General features: G+C 34.9%; 1 protein-coding gene across 2 annotated transcripts; it reads right to left on the bottom strand.

The window, feature by feature from the left end:
* Positions 1 to 1113: 1113 nt before the first annotated feature.
* Positions 1114 to 24534, bottom strand: CLGN (calmegin). Of its 2 annotated transcripts, XM_062574773.1 has the most exons (16): positions 24364 to 24525; positions 22428 to 22498; positions 19033 to 19091; positions 18364 to 18505; positions 17446 to 17527; positions 15913 to 16105; positions 14408 to 14597; positions 13652 to 13765; positions 12898 to 13054; positions 10940 to 11155; positions 9383 to 9502; positions 8964 to 9111; positions 6418 to 6478; positions 4747 to 4781; positions 3832 to 3935; positions 1114 to 2168 (listed from the first exon to the last, which is right to left on the bottom strand). In XM_062574773.1, exons 1-16 carry the CDS (start codon positions 24523 to 24525, stop codon positions 2088 to 2090), a joined length of 1935 nt encoding a protein of 644 aa, XP_062430757.1. In that variant the 3' UTR covers positions 1114 to 2087. The 2 variants fall into 2 exon arrangements, with proteins under 2 accessions (XP_062430757.1, XP_062430758.1); XM_062574774.1 differs by lacking the exon at positions 4747 to 4781 and having other exon boundaries at positions 3832 to 3938; positions 6401 to 6478; positions 24364 to 24534.

Below are 24534 nucleotides of genomic sequence, written 5' to 3'. Positions count from 1 at the left end.
TTTCCTTTTTCTTTTTCTTTCTTTTTCTTTTTTTTTAAAAGATGTGTTATAAAATCCACTAGATGCAGGAACTACAGGATGAAATCTCAGTGATAGAAGTATCCCCTTTTGCTTGACTTCCTCAATCTAGAGCCCAAGATCTCCTACTTACTTTGGGCATTTCTCCCATAGTTACAAACATAAGATGGTATCTGTGTCAGTTGGTGGAGAACTCTTATCAGTGTCTTACTGCTCACAGCCAGGGAGTGGTGTAGCAATGCTACTTAAGATGATTTTACCCATAATAAATGGTTCCTTATTTACTGAAATGACATAAAGATGTTGATGGAGTACTAATCAAGACTTTATGGCAACCTTAGGTTCAAAAGTGTTGAGGGAAGACTAGGTTCCCCTATACAACGACCAATTTGTGGAGCAACTATATCACAACCAAGAATTGAACACATACTGATGCAAAAAACCAAATGCTGTAAGCTGCTCTGAAGGATTTTTTTTTAAATCAGCCCACGATGGGATTACTTTAAAATGAGTCCTGAAATGCTGTCAGCTCCAAGTAATCAGCAATTTCATCCCTAGACCTAACTGCTCAGTTCCCCATACCACTAGCGCTATCCTTCACTGCTGACAAGTCTCTACTTATGGTTAAAAAGTCACAAGCAGAAAGAGGAACCAGGAATCATCATTTGTTACCCACTGCATCCCAAATAAGGACAACAAAACTCCTGCATTGAACACTTCTTACCAGAGACCTTTCTGTATGTTTCTTCACGGAAAACAGTCCAATACTCTTAACTTTCCAACATGTCAGCACAAGTACTTGAAGACAATGGCTTCAGTGGACATTAGGGATAATTAAAACATTTGTTAGAGTTACATAGTAATGGCAGAGCAAACAGAACCACAGAATCTTTGCTGACTTTTTTTCTTTTTTTTTCCTTTTATTACAGTGAACTACTTTCTTACCAGGCATGAGGGAGATCTGTCAGGATCTTTATGAATTAATGTATTTTGAATTGTTTTTAGCATATGACCATTTTCACCAGCAGTTTACACTATAATGTATTATAGACAGCTACGAAGCAGCAAGATGTTTCCAGTGATTGCAGTTTATTGTTTTTTAAATGTACAGTTGAACTTTAAACAAAACGAAGGTTATGGTACAGTATGCAGTTTATTTAAACTATATTATGAGAACAGCCATTACTTATGCCTGTAAAAAAAATCTTAATCCATCAAAAATTATCTGTATTAATACATTTCATGTTAAGCAAGAATTATTAAATATTTTTAAGAGGCAACGTACACTTAGCAAGTATTCTATAAATAGGGGCTATGCCATTCTGGTTTGGAACATAAGAACTATAAAAAGTTTCAAAAAAGTCATCTGTATATCACTGTTTCTGTAGATTTGATATCTTCGTTCAAGAGTAAAACAAGTGACATCAGTTAACCACTTGTTCTGTAAGTATTCTAATTTAAAGCACTTCTTAAAAATTACTGTAATGAATATCTAAAGTGAACAGGGAACTACCAAAATAACAATATCAACTGAAAGAAATAATTTACAACAAAAAACATTACTAGCACTAGATCATACAAAAAAACAATGTTATTGCATTTAGCTCTGCACAGAAATGCCTTTTCTCTTAGCAGTATGAACTGCTACAGATGCTACACTTAGATTATCATCCCCCTTTAGCTGAAATGTGTAAACAGCAACTTTTGCACTAGAGCTGAAAAATATAATTTATTCCTTTAATGTTTTAAAAAATATTTATAGTCAAAATTTACCTCCAACTCAAACTACTTTCTAAGAATATTTATCTTAAAATCCAGTGGCCAACTTGCCATTTCACTTTTATTCTAAATTCAGAACATTAGCTAACTCTTCACAGATATTTCTCCCTAAAAAAGGGAATTAAGGAAAGTTTGGAAAGATTAAAGAGATTGGAGAATTAAAATAGGAGGCTACGTAGCAACAAGTCCCATTTTTTCTTTCAAATCTCTGGAACTTACAGAAGTGGTATACCAAAAGTTACTATTATCAAGTTCTAAAAACACTAAAACACCAGCTTGGGAAAAAAAAATTAGTCCTTTCGTACTCTCCTTTTGCGTACTGATTTCAGTGGACCATCTCCAGAACCTGTGCCTTCATCAGCTTCTTTCATCTGAAATTAAAAAAAATAAAATAAAAAAAAGAAAAAGGATTTCAGCATTAACATTTTCAGCATCAATTTTAATTTATTGAAACTGGTATGTTACTTTCATCCGCTCCTCTGCCCCCATCATATTATCACTAAGTACAACACTTAATTGACAGGATTTTTTTTCCACAATATTACTCTAATGATAAATAAGGTGGGTAAAAGACTTTTTCTGTGTTCAGAAGGAAGAGAATAGTGCATCTAAAACAAAGTCAGAAATTAATTTCTTAAGTAAGAAGCATTTAAAACATTCAAACTGCATTCCTTGGAGAAGCTACAAACAGGCTACTCAATCCAGATGTCCATTTTTCTCAGTTTTCTTAGTTTCATCTAAGTGTTTAGCTTAGATATCTATGGAAGGTCTTTCCAACAGGAACTCCATTCTCAGAGAACACATTGCTTCCTCACTTTCCTGCATCACATCACAGCAAGTATCTGGTTCAGAATGAACAATTCACAGAACGTGGCACTAAAGTGACAACATGGTACAGATGACATCTCCAAATTAGGTCACGAACTAACTAATGATGAACACTTGCGTATTCTGAAGATGCCAACACAAGAGACATAACCTTGTTGTGACTGATAATATGTAATGAATGAACACATTCCAGTCTTGTATTACTTTTATACAGAATCACATGCAGCTTAATGGGCTCATCAGATACTGTACTCCTGGCTAAATGTACAAGAAAATAAACGCTTCTTACAGGAACAAGAGACATTACTAAGGGGTAGCAAACAAAGACATACAGCACTGAAACAATGACATTTCATGCTATGTTCAACTTCACACAGGAACTTTTTATATAAAGAGGAGTTGACATTACATTAAAGAGCTCCCCTCATCTGCAGAAAGAAATCTTTCAGGTAGTGATGAGCAGAACATGACTAACAAATACTGTGGGTGGATCTGAAATGTTTTAGACATAGGAGAGTATCCAAATGGAAGGGCAATGAATAGTCAACTATTAAGAACACCATGCATATAAATTCCATTCTAGAATTTATTTTCTGAAAAACATTTTATAGGATCTATCTAGTTACTGGATTAACTCTGTATGAGAAAATAAAACCACAGGTACTGAATTCAAAACAGATATGGTCATTTGTCTTAAAATCTTATTTTGCAATTTAAAAGAAGAAAAAAACTGAAGGCCTGATATTTTCCCAGGTCTTCCTGAAGGGCTAGTCAGAAGCAAACATTCCATCAGTTAAATAGCATAATAGAAAGAAAAGACTGGGTCACTACTGCAACATCCAAAATTTTCAAAACATCTAATTAATTTCCTAACTTGTTTAAAACTCCACTCCTATAAAAACTACATTTTTGTAAAAATGGTTCATGTACAGAGACCTACATGATCAGTCCTAGGCTACACATCAATTTTGCAATAAATAGATCATCTCCCAGACAAAATTACATGAAGAGCAACGTTTCACATGTCTGTACAAATAGCGTGTTTGAGTGTCAAATAATAGAAGTTAAACTCAAATAAAAACACATCCCCATCTCATGATTTGTTTATGGCTCAACAGAAGAAAAACTCCCACAGGTAACTGTGCTTAGCTGGAAGTATGATTTTGGACAAGGGAAAGAAGAACACAGGAAACAAGAAAACCTCACCTCATCTTCTGAACCAGATTTATTTGATTTATCACCTTCTTGGCTTCCATCTTCAACTTCATTTTCCTCTTCTTCATCAGTATCTTCACCACCTTCACCCTCACCTTCTGCGGCAGAAATTAATCTTATTTCACATATAGAATTATATTAAGATATATTATCTCCATATGCTAGTACGCAAAGGAAGGTAATTTCAGTTTTAGAATGAACTGTTTTGTTTACAATGATCCATTAAGAACATCACTGTGATGCTGAGAGCATAATTCTCATGAATTAGTGTAAATGAATCACTGTCAGATTTAATACCCAGTTTTACCAGCTTCAGCCTAGCCTCTTTTCACAATAAGCATATACTGGCTTTAGACTTGTAAGTGACCAACTAAAATGGCAACCAGTTGTTGATCGTAGGTTGGCATCCTTTAGAGAAGTCCTTAAATCTAAGTATTGTATGAGACAATTGTAAGACCAAGTCCAAAACAGGAAAACTTGGGCAAGCCAAATCTGACCAAATTCTGACTTAGGCAGCCAACTAAACAATGCAGTCAGGACTTGGGTTTCCAAGGTGGGTAAGGGAACTGCCCTTAGCAGCAGGGACATCCTCTGGCACATAGTCTTGTACAGCTCTTGAGGGCTAAGCAGCCCAGTGCTTATCCCCCTGCTTACACTCCAAGCGTGTCCCTCTTGCACTTGGAGGAGCAGACTACTCACAAAAGGCAGTCTGCTTTCTGTGCTTCTGAACTGCTTCGTGGCTAGAGCACTCAGGAGACCTGGTTTTAATTAGACCTTTAAAAGGAAGGGGAGCAAACCCCACTGTTTCTGTTCTCTAATTCCCATTGTGTTGTGTCAAGCAACACAAGCACTTTCTGCCTTCTTAGTGAAGCTGCATCACTACCCCACAGCAAGCAGTGAATGCACTGAGTCTCGCAATTCTAGGCTCCTCTCTGATCAGCACGTAGATTGCCCTGCTGAGGTCTGTCTGTCTCCCTCTTTCTTATTCGTATTTTGAAGGATACCAGGCATTCAACTGTTTTAAATTCCACTTTGTGTCTCAGGACATAAAAAATGGCATTCTCATGTCTGCATTTTAAGCATTAATGTTCATCATAGGGGCTAAAACTCAGCAGTCACAAAAGAGTTATTGGAATCTAAAAAGCCTCTTCCTTGTATCAAACTGGGGTCTCAAAGTGAAAGAATGTCTAGAACCTTCAATATCCTTTTGCAATACTTTCCATCAAAAAGTAAACTAAATCCAACAGAGAGTACATAGACAGCATTTTACAACAGTCTTCCAGTAGTTTTGTAAAAAAAAAAAAAAATAGTAGTGATAGCCATAAAGTATAACTACCTCTGTTTATGCTATCCTTGTCACATTACACCTATGTCTGATAGACACTATTTCAGTGAAAAAAAAAGAAAAAAAAAAGAAGAAAAAAGACCAAATTTTTACTGTTTCAGCTTGGTAAAGCCCAAATAAATGCATACAGAAATTTTAATGTTTGTGACACATAGAATTGTAATATCCTAATTCCTGGTGACAAAAATTAGAAAACCTCTCACTTACTAAGAAATACAATTTGCTTCTGGGACAGCTGCAGAAGTGTGAAGAACTTTCGCCTATAGTATAGTAGTAAGTTGAATCAAACAGCTCAGCACAATTGGCTACCTCTAAGAAATCAGTTTTCCCATCAGTACCTATTGTAAATGACAATGAACTGACCCACAACAACAACAGTAGAGACAGATTAGTGTAACCAAAAGGTGAAATAGGTCAATAAGACCAGCGGTCCAGGTTTAAGAGAGATGTAGACCAAGATGCCTGTTCTAAAAATAAGCACTTAAAAGAACAGCATGGCAAAAATAAATCAAAACTTATGCTCCTATTATAATCATGAGATTTTCAATACAGGAGGAAAAAACAAAAAGGAGTTTCAGACATCAAAAGCAGCAAAATCCAGAAACGAATAAAGAGAACAATAATACTATTTAAAACTATTAATTTAGTATAAAATGAACTTAACTGGTATTAATATAACTGATTTTATATAACCTAATAAATAGGGATTCAACTCTGACACAGAAATTACACTTCTTGGCAAGATACTTTTATTTGGTGGGATATTTTTCTAAAGGGAGAGCAAGAAAACAAATAAGTGAACTAGCTAAGAACAGAATATTATCTTTAGCAGTGTTGTGATAAAAATTAATATAGAACAAAACAAAGCAGTAAATCCCAATGATAACGCCCTTTAAGAACACTCTGCCAACAGCTTTTTCTCAGTTTAGCTGAAAAAAATCTAAAGGTGCTTCTGAAATGTGCAGCTGTACCATTTCTCATAAGTCCATATGATAAAAAGTGCTCAAACCCAGTTACCATCAGATCCAGAAAAAGAATGGTAATGACTACAAAGGAATTCCATATTGAGAAAGCTGTTAGGAAACGTGCTTCCACATCTGTTGAAGGCTGGCATCTATTAGCCTGCCGTTCTATCATCAGCAAGGAAGCAAAGGAACAAGGAGAAAGAGAGACTATTTTCAAGCCCTTGCTGTAATTACTTCCCCTTTCCATTACCTGAAGAAGGATCCTTCCTTCCCATCTGCTTTGTTTCCTTCATCATCTCTCTTTTTGTCTCCTCCAGCTCTCTTCTTTCTGTGGGGAGAGGTGAGGGAGAACAGAGGAAAGCAGAAGACAAGTGTTTCATGCTTTCAGATAAGAAAGAGGCAAAAGAGCGATGGAAAAAAGATTTCAACCTACAAATATAAAGGGTAGCAGGAAGCAAAAGCAAGCTAAACAATTCTTTTTAAAGAAAGAAAAACCAAGAAACTCACATGACAGCAACATGTAACCCTTTCCTCTTAGAAGCCTAGAATTTATCTGAAACCCTTGGAGAAGTTATACAAAAACTAGCCATGTTAGGTATGTTAGTTCAGTTTAGTAGCTAAATGCAAAGGTCTAAAATGAAACCAACTGCTGAAACATCATGAACAATAGTTCCAAACAGAATTCCTTAAAAACAAAAAACAGTTTTCCTCTGTGACTGCCTGGACTCTATTTCTAACACTCAAATACATACTTTAACATATTAACTGTCATACAGACGAGTGCCGATTTACAAATTAAGATTCTCCACAAAAATTAAGCTTCCCTCCTGCTCAAGTCAAACACTGTACTAAAAGCTAGGTGAAAATTTGACAGTTGAAGTAGATGCCTTATGTAAAAAGAAATGCAGTCGGTAGTCTGAGGGATGTATGAATTTCTCAACCTGACTTGGTCTGCTAGATGTTTGAGACCAGTCATGTCCACAGGTTACAAGGTAAACTGGCTACTCTTACAAGATTACTAAGGCAAATAACATCCTGAGTGGATGATTGACATTCAAATCTTGCTCCTACTCTCATCTTGGACCAGAATATTGATAAAGAATGAAGATTATGATATTAGAGCTTCTTAAGTTGTGAGCAGTAATTTCACATATTAGAAGAACAACCCACTATTTTCCTATCTTTGCATTATTGGGGAAGCAAAAGTTAGCTTGATGAAAGTCAATGGAAATTAGAAAGAGGTAAGAATTACACTGTAGAGTAAGATTCATGTGTACACACACAGACACACACACATACAGAGACACACACACAGAGAGACACACTGAAAGATCTCAAAAGCTCAAGGAAAAGGAGAAAATGTTTCTTAACACAATAAAAGTGAATATCAAGTACTCAACAGGACCCAGGACAAGGGTATAAAAAAGGGATATAATGGGCTATATTTGAAGGAAACCAACAATATCTCTTGAAGTGGATGAACAGAAGAATTTTGGAACTGAGGTATCTCAGACAGGCCTGCTGACAGCAGTGCCTTAAGCATAAAAAGTACCTGTGATGTGCATCAAGACTCAGTAAAAGAAAAGAGGTTCTTTAATTCAGGAGCAAAACGTATGCTGAGTAGATTATGATCTACAGGAAGATGTAGGAAGCTAAAATGCCAGAGCACTGTGCCTATAACTGATGCTCATGTAAAGAAAATAGGTAGCATAAGGAAGACAGTTGACATCTTGGTAAGACTCTAATGGTAAGAGAGCTGGACTAAGTTTGATGTGGCAATCATTACCCCAAAGTACAAAATTCTGTATGTATTGGCATGGGAACATCTGATGAGGCATTAATTTAAGTCAGACAGCCGAAAGTCACCAGCATTTGTGGCATATGGTACAGAGATGGGCAAGAAACAAAGTTTAAGTTAGTAACATAAAAAAATGTTAGTACCGGGAAAACAAACAAAGAAGTCAATGCTTCCTAAGTTGTTACTTTTGATACCAGTCACTTGTCACTTTTTTTGTTCTCAGCAAGGAAGAAATGAAGAGGCAGAATCTTGCAGATGCAAAGGACATCCTCACAGAAGTCAAGACAATGCACTGTAAGTTAGGTGATTCCTTTCTTACTCATAACTATGCACTCAGGGAAACGCTAACACAAAATCAAAACTGCAGTTTAATAGTTTCAGTTATATTTGATACAGTAACATGAGATAATTTTGTTAAATCCTTGAACGCCAAGGTATACCTCAGCCTACCAAATTACTCATTTCTCTTGACACGGCAGGACAGATTTTTGCAAGTAGTCAACGCATTGCTAAAAAGTGACACATAATGCAAGAAGGGATAAAGCAGACTTCAGGATTTCAAGTCTACTCGATTGTCAAGACTTAGAGTTATTGAAAAGTAGCAACTAATAAAACCATTCAGAGTACAACTCTTCCACGGAGGAAGAAACACAAATAGTATGTTAAGGACTTACAGCTATTTGGGACACATCTTCAGGAAATGAATTCAGCCATTTTAGGTACAGACATCTGAACCATTCAAGAATGTTCAAGATATGAAATAATTAAAATGGAGAAAGCCTGGCAGACACACTAATTTCTGCAGAGAAGAAAAAATGAAAAGGGCCCTACTTCTGCTTCGATTTATCAAAGAGTTTTTGGACATGTAACGCTGAGGATTGTCAAAGGAAAAAAAAGAAAGGCCCAGGTTGTATGTATTTAGATTTCAAACGGTTAAAATTATTAGCAATACAATCTATCATCTAATCCTAATCACATCTATATTTGTTAAACCACAAACTGTTGCTCATCTTACCATCTTCAGCAATCTCTTCTTCATTTTCTTTTTCTTCTTCCAGTTTTACTTCATCATCTTCTAACTCCTGTCCCTCTTGTTCTAGCTCTCCCTTTGTAATTGGCTTAGGTATTTCAAGCTTTTTGAAGTCAGTATCTTCATCTATCTTCTACAACACATTTAAAATCAATATACACTTAAAGTCAGATTTCAAAACCCTCCATGTTTCATTCTTAAACAAGTATTACTAATGGCACATTAAAAGGTCATGTTGTTGCACAAACACTAAGATTCTGCAAGTTTTATAGTGTTTTATACTCTAGAAGTTACCTCCCCTCCCACAAAAACCAAATCAAAACAAAACAAAAAAACATTTTTTTTGTTTTCCAACATTTTCCAACCCCATCAAACAACAACAAAAGTCAGCCAGTTTCTCATACCTTTGCTGGCCAACAGAACAGCACACCCAGACCAACAGGGAGAGCTAAAGTCAAGATGTAAAGAACCCAAAGCCATGGATGGTCTTCTGCTGCAGTTACCAACTGAGTGAACATACCAGGCTGTGCATATATAAAAAATAAAATAAAAATAATAATTAAAAAAATCAGGATAAATGGACTTGTGTTTAAAATGGTCTCTACTTTTCTAAGTTTGAAGTGCACTGTATTCATTTTTCTAGGCTTTATATTGCCCATAGAAAACCCTTCTTTACCTTTGGTTTTAATAGCTAAACCAATACTGAACCTCAGTAATAACAACATAACAACTCACCAGATTACACATATCCATATGCCCTGAATAGCAGATACTAACGTAAACAGGTCATAGTAAAAAAGGAACAAAGCTGGTACCTGAAACCAGGGCTGGCTCCTACTCAACTTCATAAAGTAACATTCAGAGTCTTGACAAATTACACATTCCTCCCTCCCCAGCTACTCCACTTCCCCCACACTGTGCTAGCTCAGCTGAAAGCTCCCAAAGTAGCAAAGAGCAGGGGCCAGTCTCCAGAACAGCTGTTTCTTGCTCCATCTGTACTACCACATTTTCTCCTTCAAAGGAGAATTTTTATGGGAGTAAATTACCCTCCCAGCCCAGTTCTGATTTATACTGCAGAGAGGTAGGCAGCTTCCCAGTCCAGTTGGGCAGCTGGAAAGGAAATATCAACAACTGAAGTAGGAAAGCTGAGAGGCACAGGGACTCAGGGAACAGCTTTTGCAGTTGTGTGTACAGCTATAGATGCAGGTTCCAACATGAGAACAAAGCTTTCAGAAGGGCAAGGTTGTGAGAGAAGGTAGTTCCCTAGCTACAGGGACAGATACGCCAACAGTCCTTGCTCATCACTTTTGCAGTGAAGAACAGTTGTCAGGGACTGGGCCTATTTGTCTCTAACACATCATTTCTTTCCCACCTCCCGAGCACTGTTCTTGCTACTCAATCAAAAAATTGAGGACCTTTAGAAAGAAAGCATAGTCAGTAAAAGCAGCCACTAGAGGGGCTCATGATCACGTATATTAGACTGGGTTCACCCTGTAGTGTAAAGAGATCCACACAAACTGTAGTGGTTGCACAAGTGCAGCACAACGAAACGTGGATACACACATATGGGCAGAAGAACAGACGTAGCACAAACATAGGTGCATTTTCAGAGCTGCATAATACACATCCAAGCAGCCAAAGGCCTAGAATTTTTAAACACAGAAACACCCCATAGTTTATCCATCTCTGGAGAGAAGAAACACATATAAAGGAGTTATGGGGAAAACAAAGTGTAAACAGCTCATACTATTCATACCAGGTGTTCCGGACAAGTGTTTTAATTTCAGAAGGATATTGATTTGGAAAAGCTACAAAGTCAAACAGAGAAAAACTACTATAGTTGCTCAGCAAAAGTTATTAATTGTAGATAAATTAATATTCTGTGAGTATTAACAGAAAATTCTTCCAATACCACTTCTTCCTTAATACGTTTGGTTACCAGAACACAGTATAGTTTATACCTCGTTAGCACTTGCAACTAATTTCTTCAAGCCCCAGCCATCTGCTGCCCAGCGATCTGCTACTTCTTTTTCCGAGCATATAATGAAGTTATCAAAGTAGATATCTGATGTCATAGACCAGAGCTCTAAACCAATAGCACTGACAGCGGTCATCTCAAATGGGTGACGATCTTCAAAATAGTCTGGGTTAGAAATTTTTCGAGGACTCCAGATTCCCTTTGAAAAGAAAAAAAACAGAAAAAGAAAAGGAAAAAAAGTAAAATCATATTACTTTTATTTCAATTTTTAAAAGGCTGTGAAATACACAGTAAAACAATTAGTACTCTCTGACTACTTTAAATGCACTATTCAAAAAGGAAAGAGGGAGTGTTAAGACCTCACAAAAGTAAAATGGGTAACAGCCAGTAGAATTTTGACAGATGGATCTCAATTTTCTGGCTTAGAACAGACTGATTATAATTTAAGTTCAAAATTTTAGGTCCATACAGGGCTACAGTAGTACCAAGCATACAATGTATCTTTATTCCTCCTGGTACTACTGACCCTAAGCAGTCTTTGTCAGCCTCCTAGAACAAATCATCAAATTTCCTACTACTACAAGAAAATAAGATAAAACTACTACCTCTTCCTCATTTTCTCCTTGTGTAACAAATAGTGTCGGCTTTTGTTCATCTATATAGCTTATACATTTTCCTAAGGGTGCTGGTCAATATTCTGTGGCCTGTGATGGACTCTTCCAGGTTAAATGTCTATTGTACAGTGGCCTAAGATTGCAGGCGAACTACATCCTGTGATCTATATGATCTTTTCAAGTTCTACGTACATGTAGTCCTCATTCCCAACACTTTGTCAATTATGCTGATATGTATCTAAAGAATAAAAGGCTCACTACTCACTTCTATAAAATTCTAATTGCTAAAATATCATTCGACTGTGAAATCTTAAAAATGAAGGGCAAACTTTTAAAGTTAACATCTTAAATTCTAGAGAGAAAACAGCTACTACCTCAAAACAACATCCTAAGTGAATGGAAGCACATAGGGTTAATCATTACTCTGAAATTATATATAAATGCATCAGGATATATGTAAAACAAACTTACAGCTACTTTACCAGAAGTGTTAGGGAATATTTTCAGGAAGGAAAATTCAGCTCTATGAATACCTGTGGAAATTGCTTAAAGCCATACACTCTTTTCTTTAAAAGCCTGCTTAGGATCTTAAGCTAAAAGAAATCAGGCTGAAATTCTCCCAGAACAGAACTAACACAAATGAGCTCTTTGATTTCAGACTGATTCTCTCTCATATCTCAGGAGTCAGAGGCAGGGGGTGCTACACAAACGTCAGTCTGCTTACTGAGAGGTTTCCTCTTTATTTTATATAGTAAAATGTGTTCATTTAAAGTAACCCCCCATTCCAAAATCCTACCAAAAAAAAAATGAATTATTCTATTAAATGATAACATAATTCACAAACCCTAAGACACAATTAGTTAAAGTGTGCTTGTCCCTTTTGAATTTAGTATTTCAGTTCCACAAAACAGACATTTAAAATCTCCAATGTCCTGTATTTCTTTGAATTTACTATTTGAATATTCTTTTTGCAGGACATCTTATAAATATGAAAAATTGTTTCAATAGTAGTTATAAATAAAGCTTATTTATTCTCAAATAGAAATATAGAGAGCATATTAACAAAGTAGTACCAGCAAAAGCAACTTTTAATATGATTTATTTTAAATACAGGAAGCATTACAATTTTCCAGTATACTGAAAAAAAAAAAAAAAGAGAGAGAAAGAAAGGCAAATTAAATTGAAAATAGGCTCAAGATGTTTAGTGAGGGTGTTCAGACTCATTATAAAATATATTGTAGAAAAGCCCAGACCAATGTACCACTTTGACCTGCCTATTCTGTTAAACTCTGTACCTTTTAATAACAAAATATAGTATTGTTATTACCTGATAGTTAGGATTATCTATCATAGGTGGTTTCCATTTTCCTTTATAGTTTGGATTATTCATCATGGGACGCACCCATTGACCGCAACCAGGTGCAGTCTCACACTTGGGATTTGGGATCTGAGGAGCTTCCCAGTCACCATCCATTTCTTCATCCCTACAAAAAAGGGTTACAAGCGACTGACAAATATTCAGTTCAGACCAATTTGAATGCTAACAGTCAGTGTGAAATTGGAATCCATATATATTTTGTTAAAACTTCAGAATTTTGCTTGCATGCTTTACTTTTAATGAGCATGTATTTTCAGAGTGCTGAAGATTTTTTTAAAGACCTTATTTTCAGAACTATCACAGCATAATTGAATGCAATTATATTCTCAAATCTGCAGGTAGCTTGAAACACTTCTCTGTAAGATGTTTACACCACCTGGACCACCATACAATATTTAAGTATCAGCTTAAAGTGTTTTATGTTTTATCATTGTAGCAGATTCCTTCAGAGGCATCTCTGGTATTCCCTCTTTTATATCTTCAGAAATAACAAAAGGCAATTATTGACATTTTCACAGTTTTCTAAAAACAATTCCCCCCCACCCCAAAAACAACAAATATTTGATCACACCTTAAAAAATTCCAGCTGGCTATGTCAAAGTAAGGTGAAATGTGGATTGAAGTTCTGATCCACAAATCATAATTTGCTACAGAGAATACAAGATACATTAACAGACCTGTACTTATCGGACTAAGTTCTTACCAGTCCTCAGGTTTTTTTGCATTAGGATCTGGAATATACTCTGGTTCATCATCAAGCCATCCCTCAGGCTTAACAGCATTAGGATCTTCTATTTTGGAAGGCTCATCTTCATCCCTTCAATTACAGAGTGATATTATAAAATACAGCAACCTGACCTTGAACCAAAGTTCGGTTCAGAGGACTGTAACTAACATGAAAGGGATAATTTTCAAAGGCACAACAGAATTAGACATATACACCATGAAAATTAGGCATCTAATTCTGTTTCTTTAATATTAAAAGTTATATGTACATAGTTAAAAGGCACTAGTTAGTCCACAAATTGCTGCTGTCAGCTGGTGGATTTCAGATGTATTTTCCTGCTTTTTCTCTTTTTTTTTCCTCAGTTACTATACGAGCTCTCTACCTCACACAGAAGGATGTAAGTAGAAATCACTGAATGTAAATAAAAGATTATATAATGGCGGGGAAAAAATAATGTAAAAGAAGTGTTCCTAGTCTTTCAGCTAAAGTAATCTCAGGTATTACTTGCAACAATAGAGGATTGAAACAAATTAGCAGAAATCATAACTTGTATTTATTTCTTTTGAAGATGATCAGGTCCTTGTACCCCCCAAATTATAAACATTTTCAAACATAAGTATTTTTTAGTAGAAAAACATGTCATTAGCAAAAACAAACAAAAGTCTAACAGCAACAAAATCCACCCAGTCAAATCTTTCAAGTGTTTTTCTACAGATAGTTTTATCTCCTTACCAGTCATCTGGTTTGACAGCATTGGGATCTGGAATTTTCAGTCTCTCATCCCAGTCATCAGGCTTCTTATCATTAGGATCCTCTATTTCTTTAGGTGGGTTTACTGGGGGAACCATATCCTCAAGAAGACTTCCTTTACTGACAACCGATTGGTCAATTAACATTTCAAATGTATCATCTGGTTTCAGCACTAAATTGAAAAAAAAAATGTATTAAAAGCAAGAAATACACATTTTGCAGATACCTTTAGCACAAGATGTGTATGCTATGCACAAGCTTAGACGGATAACAAATAGCTGCTCACTGACAGACTCGCTACTCAGATCAGGTACTGGACCTGGACACAATAAAATGATGTTGCTGCTGTGGGCTCAGCATCAGGCCCCGAACAAATAAAACCTCCAGAAAATTCAACAGCTGAAATACATCCAAGTATATTCTAACAGATTCAAAAACCTACTACTTGGCCAAAATTCTACCAGTTTTATACAAGGACAATAAAAAACAAATCTTGAACAATTTGTTCTATTTTAATAACTATAATTTTAATAACTATAATGGAATAAATACAATCTGAATTTAAGCATCTTCAATCATCATCTCAAATGAACACACAAACAGAGAAAAAAAAACATTCCTTCACAATAAAAATAGTAAGGTGGGAAGGATTATCTGTTGTTCCCCCCCCCTTCATTTCTGTCATTCTGTTTCACTTATTCCTATTATCTAGAAAAGGAAAGATTGCTATGGTACACTATCTTAATTTATTTTAAAATTACCACATTTTTCCATGGAAGATCAATTGAGCATGTTTTTCATTATTAACCAGTGCTAGTTCAAAAATACAATTAATTTTATTGGATTTGCAGTATACAACATTTAGCCCATTTTTCCTCATGTTTCTGTTCATTCTTCCTGAAACTTTTGAAAAAGGGGAAAAGTTCAAGAAATTAAAGTTTTAGCTCTATCGTACTGTTTATAGGTACAGAGAGATGCCACACAAATTAAAATAGACCAGTAAAAAACAGCTCAATTTTATTTATCTTCAGAGAGCATAGTAACATCTCTTTATATACATTGCTGCAGGTGAAACGTTGCTGAGACCTCTAACATGTGAAGAAGAGTGGCATTTGGCATTCTTAGGACATCTAACTAAATTCTTATAAATTCCTCTGATACCTTCCTAGAATATTAGACATTTGTTGTTTTTTTAATACTATTCTTAAAATTTTTGATTTTCTATCATAGTAAGTACTGAAAGTACTAATCAGCTCCTCACTGGTAGGCTTGCCAGGGCAATATGTTTTTTCCTGTAACTGAATATTAAGCTGTAGCATTTCAGAGCCAATTATGTTCTGCAGTCATTAAACCATTATTTGACAACCACCCCCCCAAATGAACAGATCATTACACACAGAAAGCAAGCTCAGGTACAAAATTTCAGTGGACGGAAACTGATTTTTAATATTTATTTTCTAATGTAAGCTTATAAAATCAAACAATACCAAGAGTATAGAGGTGTGTCTTCTTGTCCAAATAGAATTTTTTTAGGTCTACATCAGGTCGTTTTGCATGTTTTTCATCATATTCTCCAGTTTTAGGATTCTTATGTCTGAAGATAAAGTGTAGTTTGTAGTCTTCTCCACACTTATCTGGTCCAAACATAATAGTATAAGGTGTTTTGTCAAAAAAGTATTCCTGTAGAAGCAAGAAAGCTGGGCATGGGTTATGTTGTACATTTTCTGAAGTCACTATGGGTACTACTTTCATGCTGTGGCATACAGCAGTTAATTATTTTCTAAAGGGTGTTTCCAGTAATACCAATTCTAAAACTGAAAACTAGTAAGCTGAATCCTGAGAGGTACTGAACAGACCCCTGAAGCTGCTGAGTGCCTTCTGTTCCTAATTCTGACTAACCAGAAGGATCACTTAAGCTTCTTATGAGAACATAAATATACTGAGACATTATCCTTACACTGAGTGGAAATGCTTATTACCACACACAACAACAACAACAACAACGCCCCGACATCTATATCCTTCTACATACATTACACTAAAAGATGGAAGGTAATTACTATCCTTTATAGCAATTTACATTTCGATACAGACACAAAGCAGGATATAACTATCCCATACTTTATCACTTGAGCTGAATGCCTTGCTCTTACATCTTCCTTTAGAAAGTATAAATTTTCAGTTTTACTATCACTCATCAGTTTTACTTATCTACACATTTTTCTGCAACGAAACCTGTCATGCCTCCAATAGTTTTCCTACAGCCCATATTTTTAATACTTATTCATATGAAAGTTATTTCAAGTACAACAACACTATAATAACAGTTCTTACTGATTTTTTTAAACTTAGGATAGCTGACCATTGACACAGCCTCCCGGTAGACAGAGATTCTTCATCATATGCAGTTTCTAAAGCCAAGTCTTGATCTTTTTCTAAGATGACATGTCGCACATCATTCAGTAAAAAACTACTTAAGGAATTATGAGTTGAGATTCTATGGCTTGTATTATTGCAAAAAATCAGGCTAAACAGTTATAAGTCTCCTCTGTCCTGGATATAAAATTTAATCAAATTTCAAGAGTTTAAGATAAATCGTTAAAATAGTATTACTCATGCAGAACTCAGAGGAATACATTAAACACAGAACACTGTTCATTCTAACCTTTTGAAATTCACATTGAGCTTTCTTATGTGAATCCAGATCTCAATAGTTTACTAACTTATAATTTTAGATTGCCTATGACTTTCTCATTAAAATGAATGGAAACTACTGCAAGCAAATGCTATCAAATATTCCAATAAAAACTGCACACTATGAAGGTTTTGTGTACTTATGATCAATCATAGGTATATGATTAATCTTGCCCAATCTTCTGCTTAAATATTTTGGATGCTTTTAGGAATATAGGATGTATAGGATGTATAGGATGAATTATTCTCTTATTGATATTCCACAAGAACAGTTACATATTCCCAAAATGAACAACTATTAGCAAATGTTAAGCAAGAAGACATACCAGATCCAAGTCATCACTTCTGGAGAGAAGTTTAATATATGCACCACCACAGTCAATGCCTTCTTGAAAATTCACTTCGTATCTAGGAAAAAAGGGAGTTAAAAAGACAAATTAATTTATAATTGCCAATTATAAATTTTGAATATGTTCTTAGTTTTATGTATTAGTCACTTGATCCTTGTATTAGTCACAGCTATGAAAATATTTCTACAAGGCCAAAAGATTGCAGTTACCACACAAGCCAATTCAGCAGTTGTGTCAATCAAAAAAAGCTATGGTAACAATTGCTGCAATTGGTATCTCCAAAAAGAAAAGTTCAAGGGGTTATTGACCGATGCACAAGCATCAAAGTGAAGCAGAAACTAACCGAGTTCTAGAAAATCTGTGCTATCTTTGGAACTACACACCACATTTAGCCACAGCAGTTATCCATATGTGTATACAAACACAACAAAGCAGGTCTCAGTATCAGAAACAATATACAGCCATATTGCCATGGCACTGATCACTAATTTAACCAGGTTAGAAGTGCACTGAGCTCCACTGATATTGCTGCAACACCTGCAAGATTTAAGCCATTTTCACTGAACCACCCTGAAACATTCGGTAAATGTAGAAACACTGTACTCAAATTAAGTGTAATTTAGATTTTTTAGAGAAAGATTGAAAATTAATCTTTTTTTTTTCATTTTGTAAAACCTTTTGTTTCTGGCCAAAATACTGTAAGAGTTTAATGTCATTTCTTAACATTTTTGTTACCACCTTTTACCTGATTATTAAATCTTTCATATCTACTGTTTTGATATCTCAGGATATGGTAGTCCGTGTTACATGTAAGTCTTTTTCTACAAGAATTCAGATTACCTTCTTGACTTTAAGTTTTTAAGAACAAAAATGTTAAGCACAGAAATTACTTACTGAACAATCAAAGGTTTATTATCAAAAATAAATGATTTTATTAGCATAGCTGATATTGCATGATGCTTTGCCATTGATTTTAACACTAATCCTCTATCTCCAGGCACTGTGCTTTCTTTCAGCTCTTCTACTTCCCATCTTCCTAAAACAAAAACACACAAAGTCTTTGAAAATAGAATGTAAGCTGAAGTCAAGAAATTGCAGCCATCCTGAAAGCAGAGTTGATAACAGATATTAGTTACCAAAGCAGGGGAGAAATGTAGTGTCAAAGTTAAGCATTAAATAATAATTTATTACTGATAATTCTACCAGAATAAATAAAAGAATTACTGAAGCTCAGCCTCGTCTCCCTTGAAGTCCAACTGCTCCACAGCACTAAAATACAAAAGAATGCTACACAAACCCATTGCTCGCGTTTTTCTGTTGAATCACTGATTTTAAAAAAAGTTTTAGCTGCTAGTTCTCAGAAATTAAAAACAATTAAAATTCCATCTCCATAGTTTGAGTATAAAATGAAAACTACATCATGCCAAAGATCCTTCTAATCATAAGACTTTTTTGGCCGATGTCATTTTGATTTTTAAAAGTGCAGTGTAAAGGATAGTTGTTTCTCAAAAAGCAACAGCGTATCAGAAATCACATAGTGGTAGTAAACATTAAAATGTTTACCATCATACTTTGCGATGTTATCATCTGTGTCTTCTTTCTTGGTTTTAGACAACACCCACCTAAAAACAAGAAGTGTATTAGTCATTTAATTATCTATGCAAATAGATGTGCAAAATCCTTTCAAACAAGGAAAAACAGCAATAGCTTTCTAGGATGTGAATCTACAACAGCAATTTTGACAGTCAGAATCCTAGACCTTTTTGCAATTTAAAGAACATGAAAAATAATTAGGAAATATTGTAATAGTCTAGTATAACATTGATTTTGGAATACTTCCTAAGAAATTTAATGAATATACAATTATAACTCCCAAATTATTCCATTATTCCAAATAAATTAGTCTTATAAAAATATTGAGATTGATAGTCCATAAGAATATTATATGAGCATAAGAATACTACAAAAGCATACAGCATCAAAAATAAACAGAAAATAGCAAAATTTAATTGAAAAAACTGCAAGTTTGACATGGAAAGAAAACAATCACCCAAATAAACCTCAGTACTATTTGACAGTAACAGTGCACGTGCATAGCAGAGGAGGAAGGGAAGAGCTGAAAGCATTCAATGACAAACGCAATTATGCGCTAATCAGTTTCTATTTTATTACATAGAGGGGGGATCCCAAGCTAGACAAACTCCTGATCAACCTTGATGCTATGAACAAGGCAGATTCAGCTTATCAAATTCAGCTTACCAAAAAGGGAGAGAGAAAAAAACCCACTCGTGCACACAGCATTCATCTGGATTAAAAAAAGGCAGAGGGGGGAAGAGTGGGAAAAAAGCCAGATCACCCTCATTTGGCCATATAGTGAATCTGTGCTGAACCACACGTTCAGCACTGCTGTCTCACTCTTTATTGTATCAAATCACAGTATTATACTCTCATTGTGAATTCTGTAAAGAACTATTTTCATTCACTCTGAACTACCCTCTGCAGGAACATTGCAGGGATGTATTTCTGTATTTCCTGATTGAATTTCAGCCATATTTGTTCACTGTTAAAAAGATTCCGGAGACGCTTCCCAATATAAATGGCAAACTAGACCTTTTTTCTCCAGGAGAAAGACTGATGAGGAAATAAAACTTATAGAAGCCATGCACAAGCTTTTCAAATCTACAAACTTTATCAAAAAAAAAAAAACAAACAAACAAAGCCACACTGCCCATTCCCCCAAAAAGCTACTCTACTCTAATGATTGACCTAACCAGTTTGCACCCTTCCTTCTATTTTTAAGAAAGATAAAGGCAACAAGCTGCTTACTTTCTCAAATCTTAGTTCCCTATACTCTGGCAGCACAGAAACTGCTCCAGTTTGGTTGTTCCTAACAAGTAATACTATATACAAATTAAAAAATATACATATATTAGTAGCCTTTCACAACAAAGTATGTTACTCTTATATCAACTAGACCAAGAAATTCCAAACAGTGAATCTAAAGCTTCGGATATTTGATGCAGTAAGAAGATAAGCTAATTTTCACACCTCCAATGAGATGAATGACATCAATGCATTTGAAGTATCCCACTTAAGTTTTGTTAAGCTTTTTGTTATTTTTAAACTACCTTTTTCACATTTTCTTTTAAATCATTTTTCCTATAATCATGATTGCTCTCCTATTGCATTTCTTACACTTACAAGTTCATTCAAGTGATATATCACTAGACTTGATGAGATTTATTTTTTAAAAAAAGAAAAACTTATTCTCTTATTATATTTGGTCCAAACATTTGTAACAAAAATGAGAAAAACATTAAAGAAAAGATAAATAAATAAAAAATCATGTGAAGTGGACTGAAGTTCCCTCTCACTATATAGAATAAGGGAGTAGACTAGAAACACAACTGGAAAAAAGGGAGTTAGTCTCAATTTATTAAGTTACTGTTGCTACTACCATGCTATTTTGTTTATAGCTTATATGGTGCATCCCCAAGAGATATACATGTCTCATGACAGTATAACCTCACTACTACAGCTATTGCATATTCGTCTTCTCACTGGAGGTCAGACACACTCTGTGTCTGAGTTACCATAATCTTAAACTCTACCATAATGAATATATCATATTGCTTCTCCTTTCACCTCTCTGTCTTGCTCTTCAGGAAAGAGCTGGATTTCGTTCCTTAATTCTGATAACATTCAAAAATACCTTTTTTTCATGATTCTTCACAAAGCAGGAGATAGGTCCTTTGTTCAGTAGCAAAGTGGACAGAGAAAAAGCACGCTAATAAAAAGATCTGATTTATCATTAAAAAGCATAGACTTTCATTCACATTCCAGCCATAAGGCATTTCGAGTTTTTCTCACAGGAACAAAGTACCTAACACCTGATCACACCAACTTTTACTAATGACATTTTTACTATGTTCGTGGCTTCTATGTGGATGCACAATTATCTAAACTGTGCCAGTAACTGTATGCTAACTTGACTTGATCCAAAAAAGAAAATCATTGATCACACAGATGTAGATAGTTACAAGACACTTCCTTGTTTTCCTTTGGTATACAACTCACTTCACATTTGAGCTAGAAAAAGGACTGAAATTGAACTTTTCCAACTAAAAGTAGTAAGTCTATTCTAGAAATATAAAGTAACATATACACATCATATTCACTCTTATTTACAGTGTATTGTAAATGACACTAAATGATTGTAAATGACAATATTTAGCTTTTCATCGAGCAACACAAGTGATGCAGTAGCAGTTACACCTTCATTTCCACACTGTTGGAAGATGACTTGTAAGATGCAGACAAGACCAAAATTTCTGGCTTAAAAATTGCTGGGTTAAACCTGAAGATTTTGCTAAAATATTAATGCAGTGTGGCCAAACTTCACTAATCATATAAACATCTAATTCTTTTTGACAGCATGAAGTAGCATATGGAAAGCAATATAATAAATTAATGAAAAATATCTGCTAAAGAAAGTCTTCTCCAAAGGAGGTACATCTGTAATGCTGAAGGTACCATCTTGTTACAAACAGTGAAGACAACCAGTGCATACACAAAGAGGAAGAAAGAGTTTGCTAGCAGTTTCTGACTTGGTATGCTACTAGAGTGTGATGGCAGTATTATTCACACCTTGGAGGTAGTTCAACTAAATCTCTACGTCCCATTATTTTTAATATTCACAAACACAGTCTGTTAAACACTTTAATACATCATAAAGATAGCAACATACCTGAAATGTTAACTGCTCAGCTTAACATTAACAAGTATTCAGAACAAGTATTATCCAATTAAGTATTACCCAGTATTATTCCAATTCTAACCCCCTATAAAAATTACTTTCGATAAAGATACTAGCAGAAAAATAAACAGAAAAAATTCCTGACATTGTAAGTTAAACTATTAAAACTGTAAATTTACAATTCTTTCAAGGCACTACTCACCCAGCCAATATTCCATCAAAGGTTTCTGTAAAGTATACATCCCCAGTAGGCTTTGGAGTCTGGTACACAACCTAAAAATCATTTAAAGATACACGCTCTAATAAATAAATTATGTTTTTTCAATTGAAAAACACTGTCATGCCTCCATAAGTAGTCTGCCTAGCTAAACATCTAATAGAGTAAGACGCTCACCCTACCCCCTACCCCCACCATTTCTATAGTTCGGGTGCATCCTCCAACAGTGAGGAATTTCTCAGGCATGAAGCATCCATGTGACCAAGAGACAATGGTAAATAGCAGAGGAATAAACCAAGGCTCAGGGCAAGGACCCTTAAAAGATAGAGGAATTTGACAGTTTCATTTCCAGTGGCATGTTAATAATGATAACAGAGGCTAGTAGGTTAGTTTTAACCTCACTTTCAGATATAAGAAAAATTCATTCTCTTCCAGATTTTTCTGGAATTCATTCCAGATTTTTGAAAACTAGATCATGGTTCTCCTACTAGAAACAGAACAGAGCTCAAATGAATACTATATAATTACTATTTTTTCCTCCCTTTTTCCTCCTTTTGCTGTGCAGATAGACATAGGGAACAAATTAACATCTTAGAAAGTTTCCTGCAGAAAGTTTCAGATACTATGATAAAACCATCCATAGAGTACAAAATCTGCTGTACAAAATCTGCTTTTTGTATTCAAAGTTCATAATCAAAGTACTTTCACATCATCCTATTCTTGATGCTTAGGATTCCATAACAAATTTTACAGGAAGTAGTTTCATGGCCCTGCTGTACTGAAGCTCTAATATAATATAGTGATGCCAAAGATATGTCAAATAACGTTAAACTTACATCAGAAGAGGAATTAAATGGCAAGTATTTTAGACAAAACAAACACTCAGATTCATACTATTTGAACAGGAATAAAATTTATTTCTTATTATTTTAGAAGAAGGGAAGACAATGCTATAGCAGGTCTGCACTATTTGATAATGCAAAGAAACTTATCTGGGGACACTTGAAGTATAAAGCTGAAATATAGTACAGGATCTTTAGATATCTAAAGATTAGTTTTACTAAGCTAACTAATCATGTCTGTAGAAGAAAATGCCTGGATTGTCCTTTCATTTTTCAACAGAATTGAGAGGTTGGAAGTCTTCTCAGTTTGAACATATATCTGCAAAAACTTGTAAAAAAAAAAAAAAAAAAAAAAAAAAAAGACAATCTACCCCTGCATTTATGCAGCTCCAGAAGAACAAAGATAAATTACAAATCTAGGGGGTGGGGAGGCACAGAAAAAACTAGAAAGTTTAGTGAGCTTGCACTTCTTCCCTATTTCTTTCTATCCACATTTTCCATTCTCCCCGCTCTCTCTACCCTTTCTACCTGAGACATTATAGTTGGGCTGCTCAGTTAAAAAAAAACATTGTCCGTATTTATGAAGCAGAGAGAATAATAATTCTGGAAGATCTTCTGGGAATAAATAAATAAAAAGATTCAAGAAAGGCAGTTGTGACTGATAAAACCAGGAAACCTGTTCTGAAGTCAAAATGGGAACAAGCCCAAGCACTTGCTTCTGCTTTCTTCTCTATAAATGCTTATTAGGCTGCAAGGTATGTTACCAAGGATGACTTGAAACTAAAGGATCCAGTCTAAACTGAAGCATATACTACTAAGGCTTTCTAAATGACTATCCACAACAGGCAGGAAATCTGATTTTTCATTTTGACATAGCAAATTCATTCATAAAGCTTGTCCTGTGTGTCATACAAAACTGGAAAAAAAAATCTCAGTTTGGGGGGTTTGACACCAACTACCTGAACTGTCAAACGTGTGTAACTTCCTCTTTTTAAAATGCATTTGTCTATCAATTTCTGTATTAATTATATGTATCTTAAAATTAAACAACATTAATTTAAAGATATCTGTAATCTTACCTCCAAAGAAGATTTATCTTTGTCAACATTACCATCTTCAGATTGCTTGTCAAAATCCTCTACTTCAACATCTGTATCCTGATTTTCTTCATTTTCAATTTCTGCAGTTACTGAGCTAATTATCAGGACACCCAAGCATAGCCAGTCCCACTGGAAGTGCATCCTGCTTCT

The sequence above is a fragment of the Rhea pennata genome, chromosome 4 (genome assembly GCF_028389875.1).
Source record: "Rhea pennata isolate bPtePen1 chromosome 4, bPtePen1.pri, whole genome shotgun sequence".
NCBI classification, from domain to species: domain Eukaryota; kingdom Metazoa; phylum Chordata; class Aves; order Rheiformes; family Rheidae; genus Rhea; species Rhea pennata.
Note: the sequence above shows the minus strand (reverse complement) of the source record. Positions and strands in the feature narration are given on the sequence as shown.

Excerpts from the sequence above, each read along its gene's own strand:
- CLGN (XM_062574773.1), bottom strand. The coding sequence starts at position 24,525 with ATGCACTTCCAGTGGGACTGGCTATGCTTGGGTGTCCTGATAATTAGC. Across the intron at positions 19,092-22,427 it reads TTTGATGGAATATTGGCTGG|GTGGGTGTTGTCTAAAACCA; the intron begins GTGAGTAGTGCC and ends TCTTGTTTTTAG. Across the intron at positions 9,112-9,382 it reads TGTTCTGTTGGCCAGCAAAG|AAGATAGATGAAGATACTGA; the intron begins GTATGAGAAACT and ends AATGTGTTGTAG.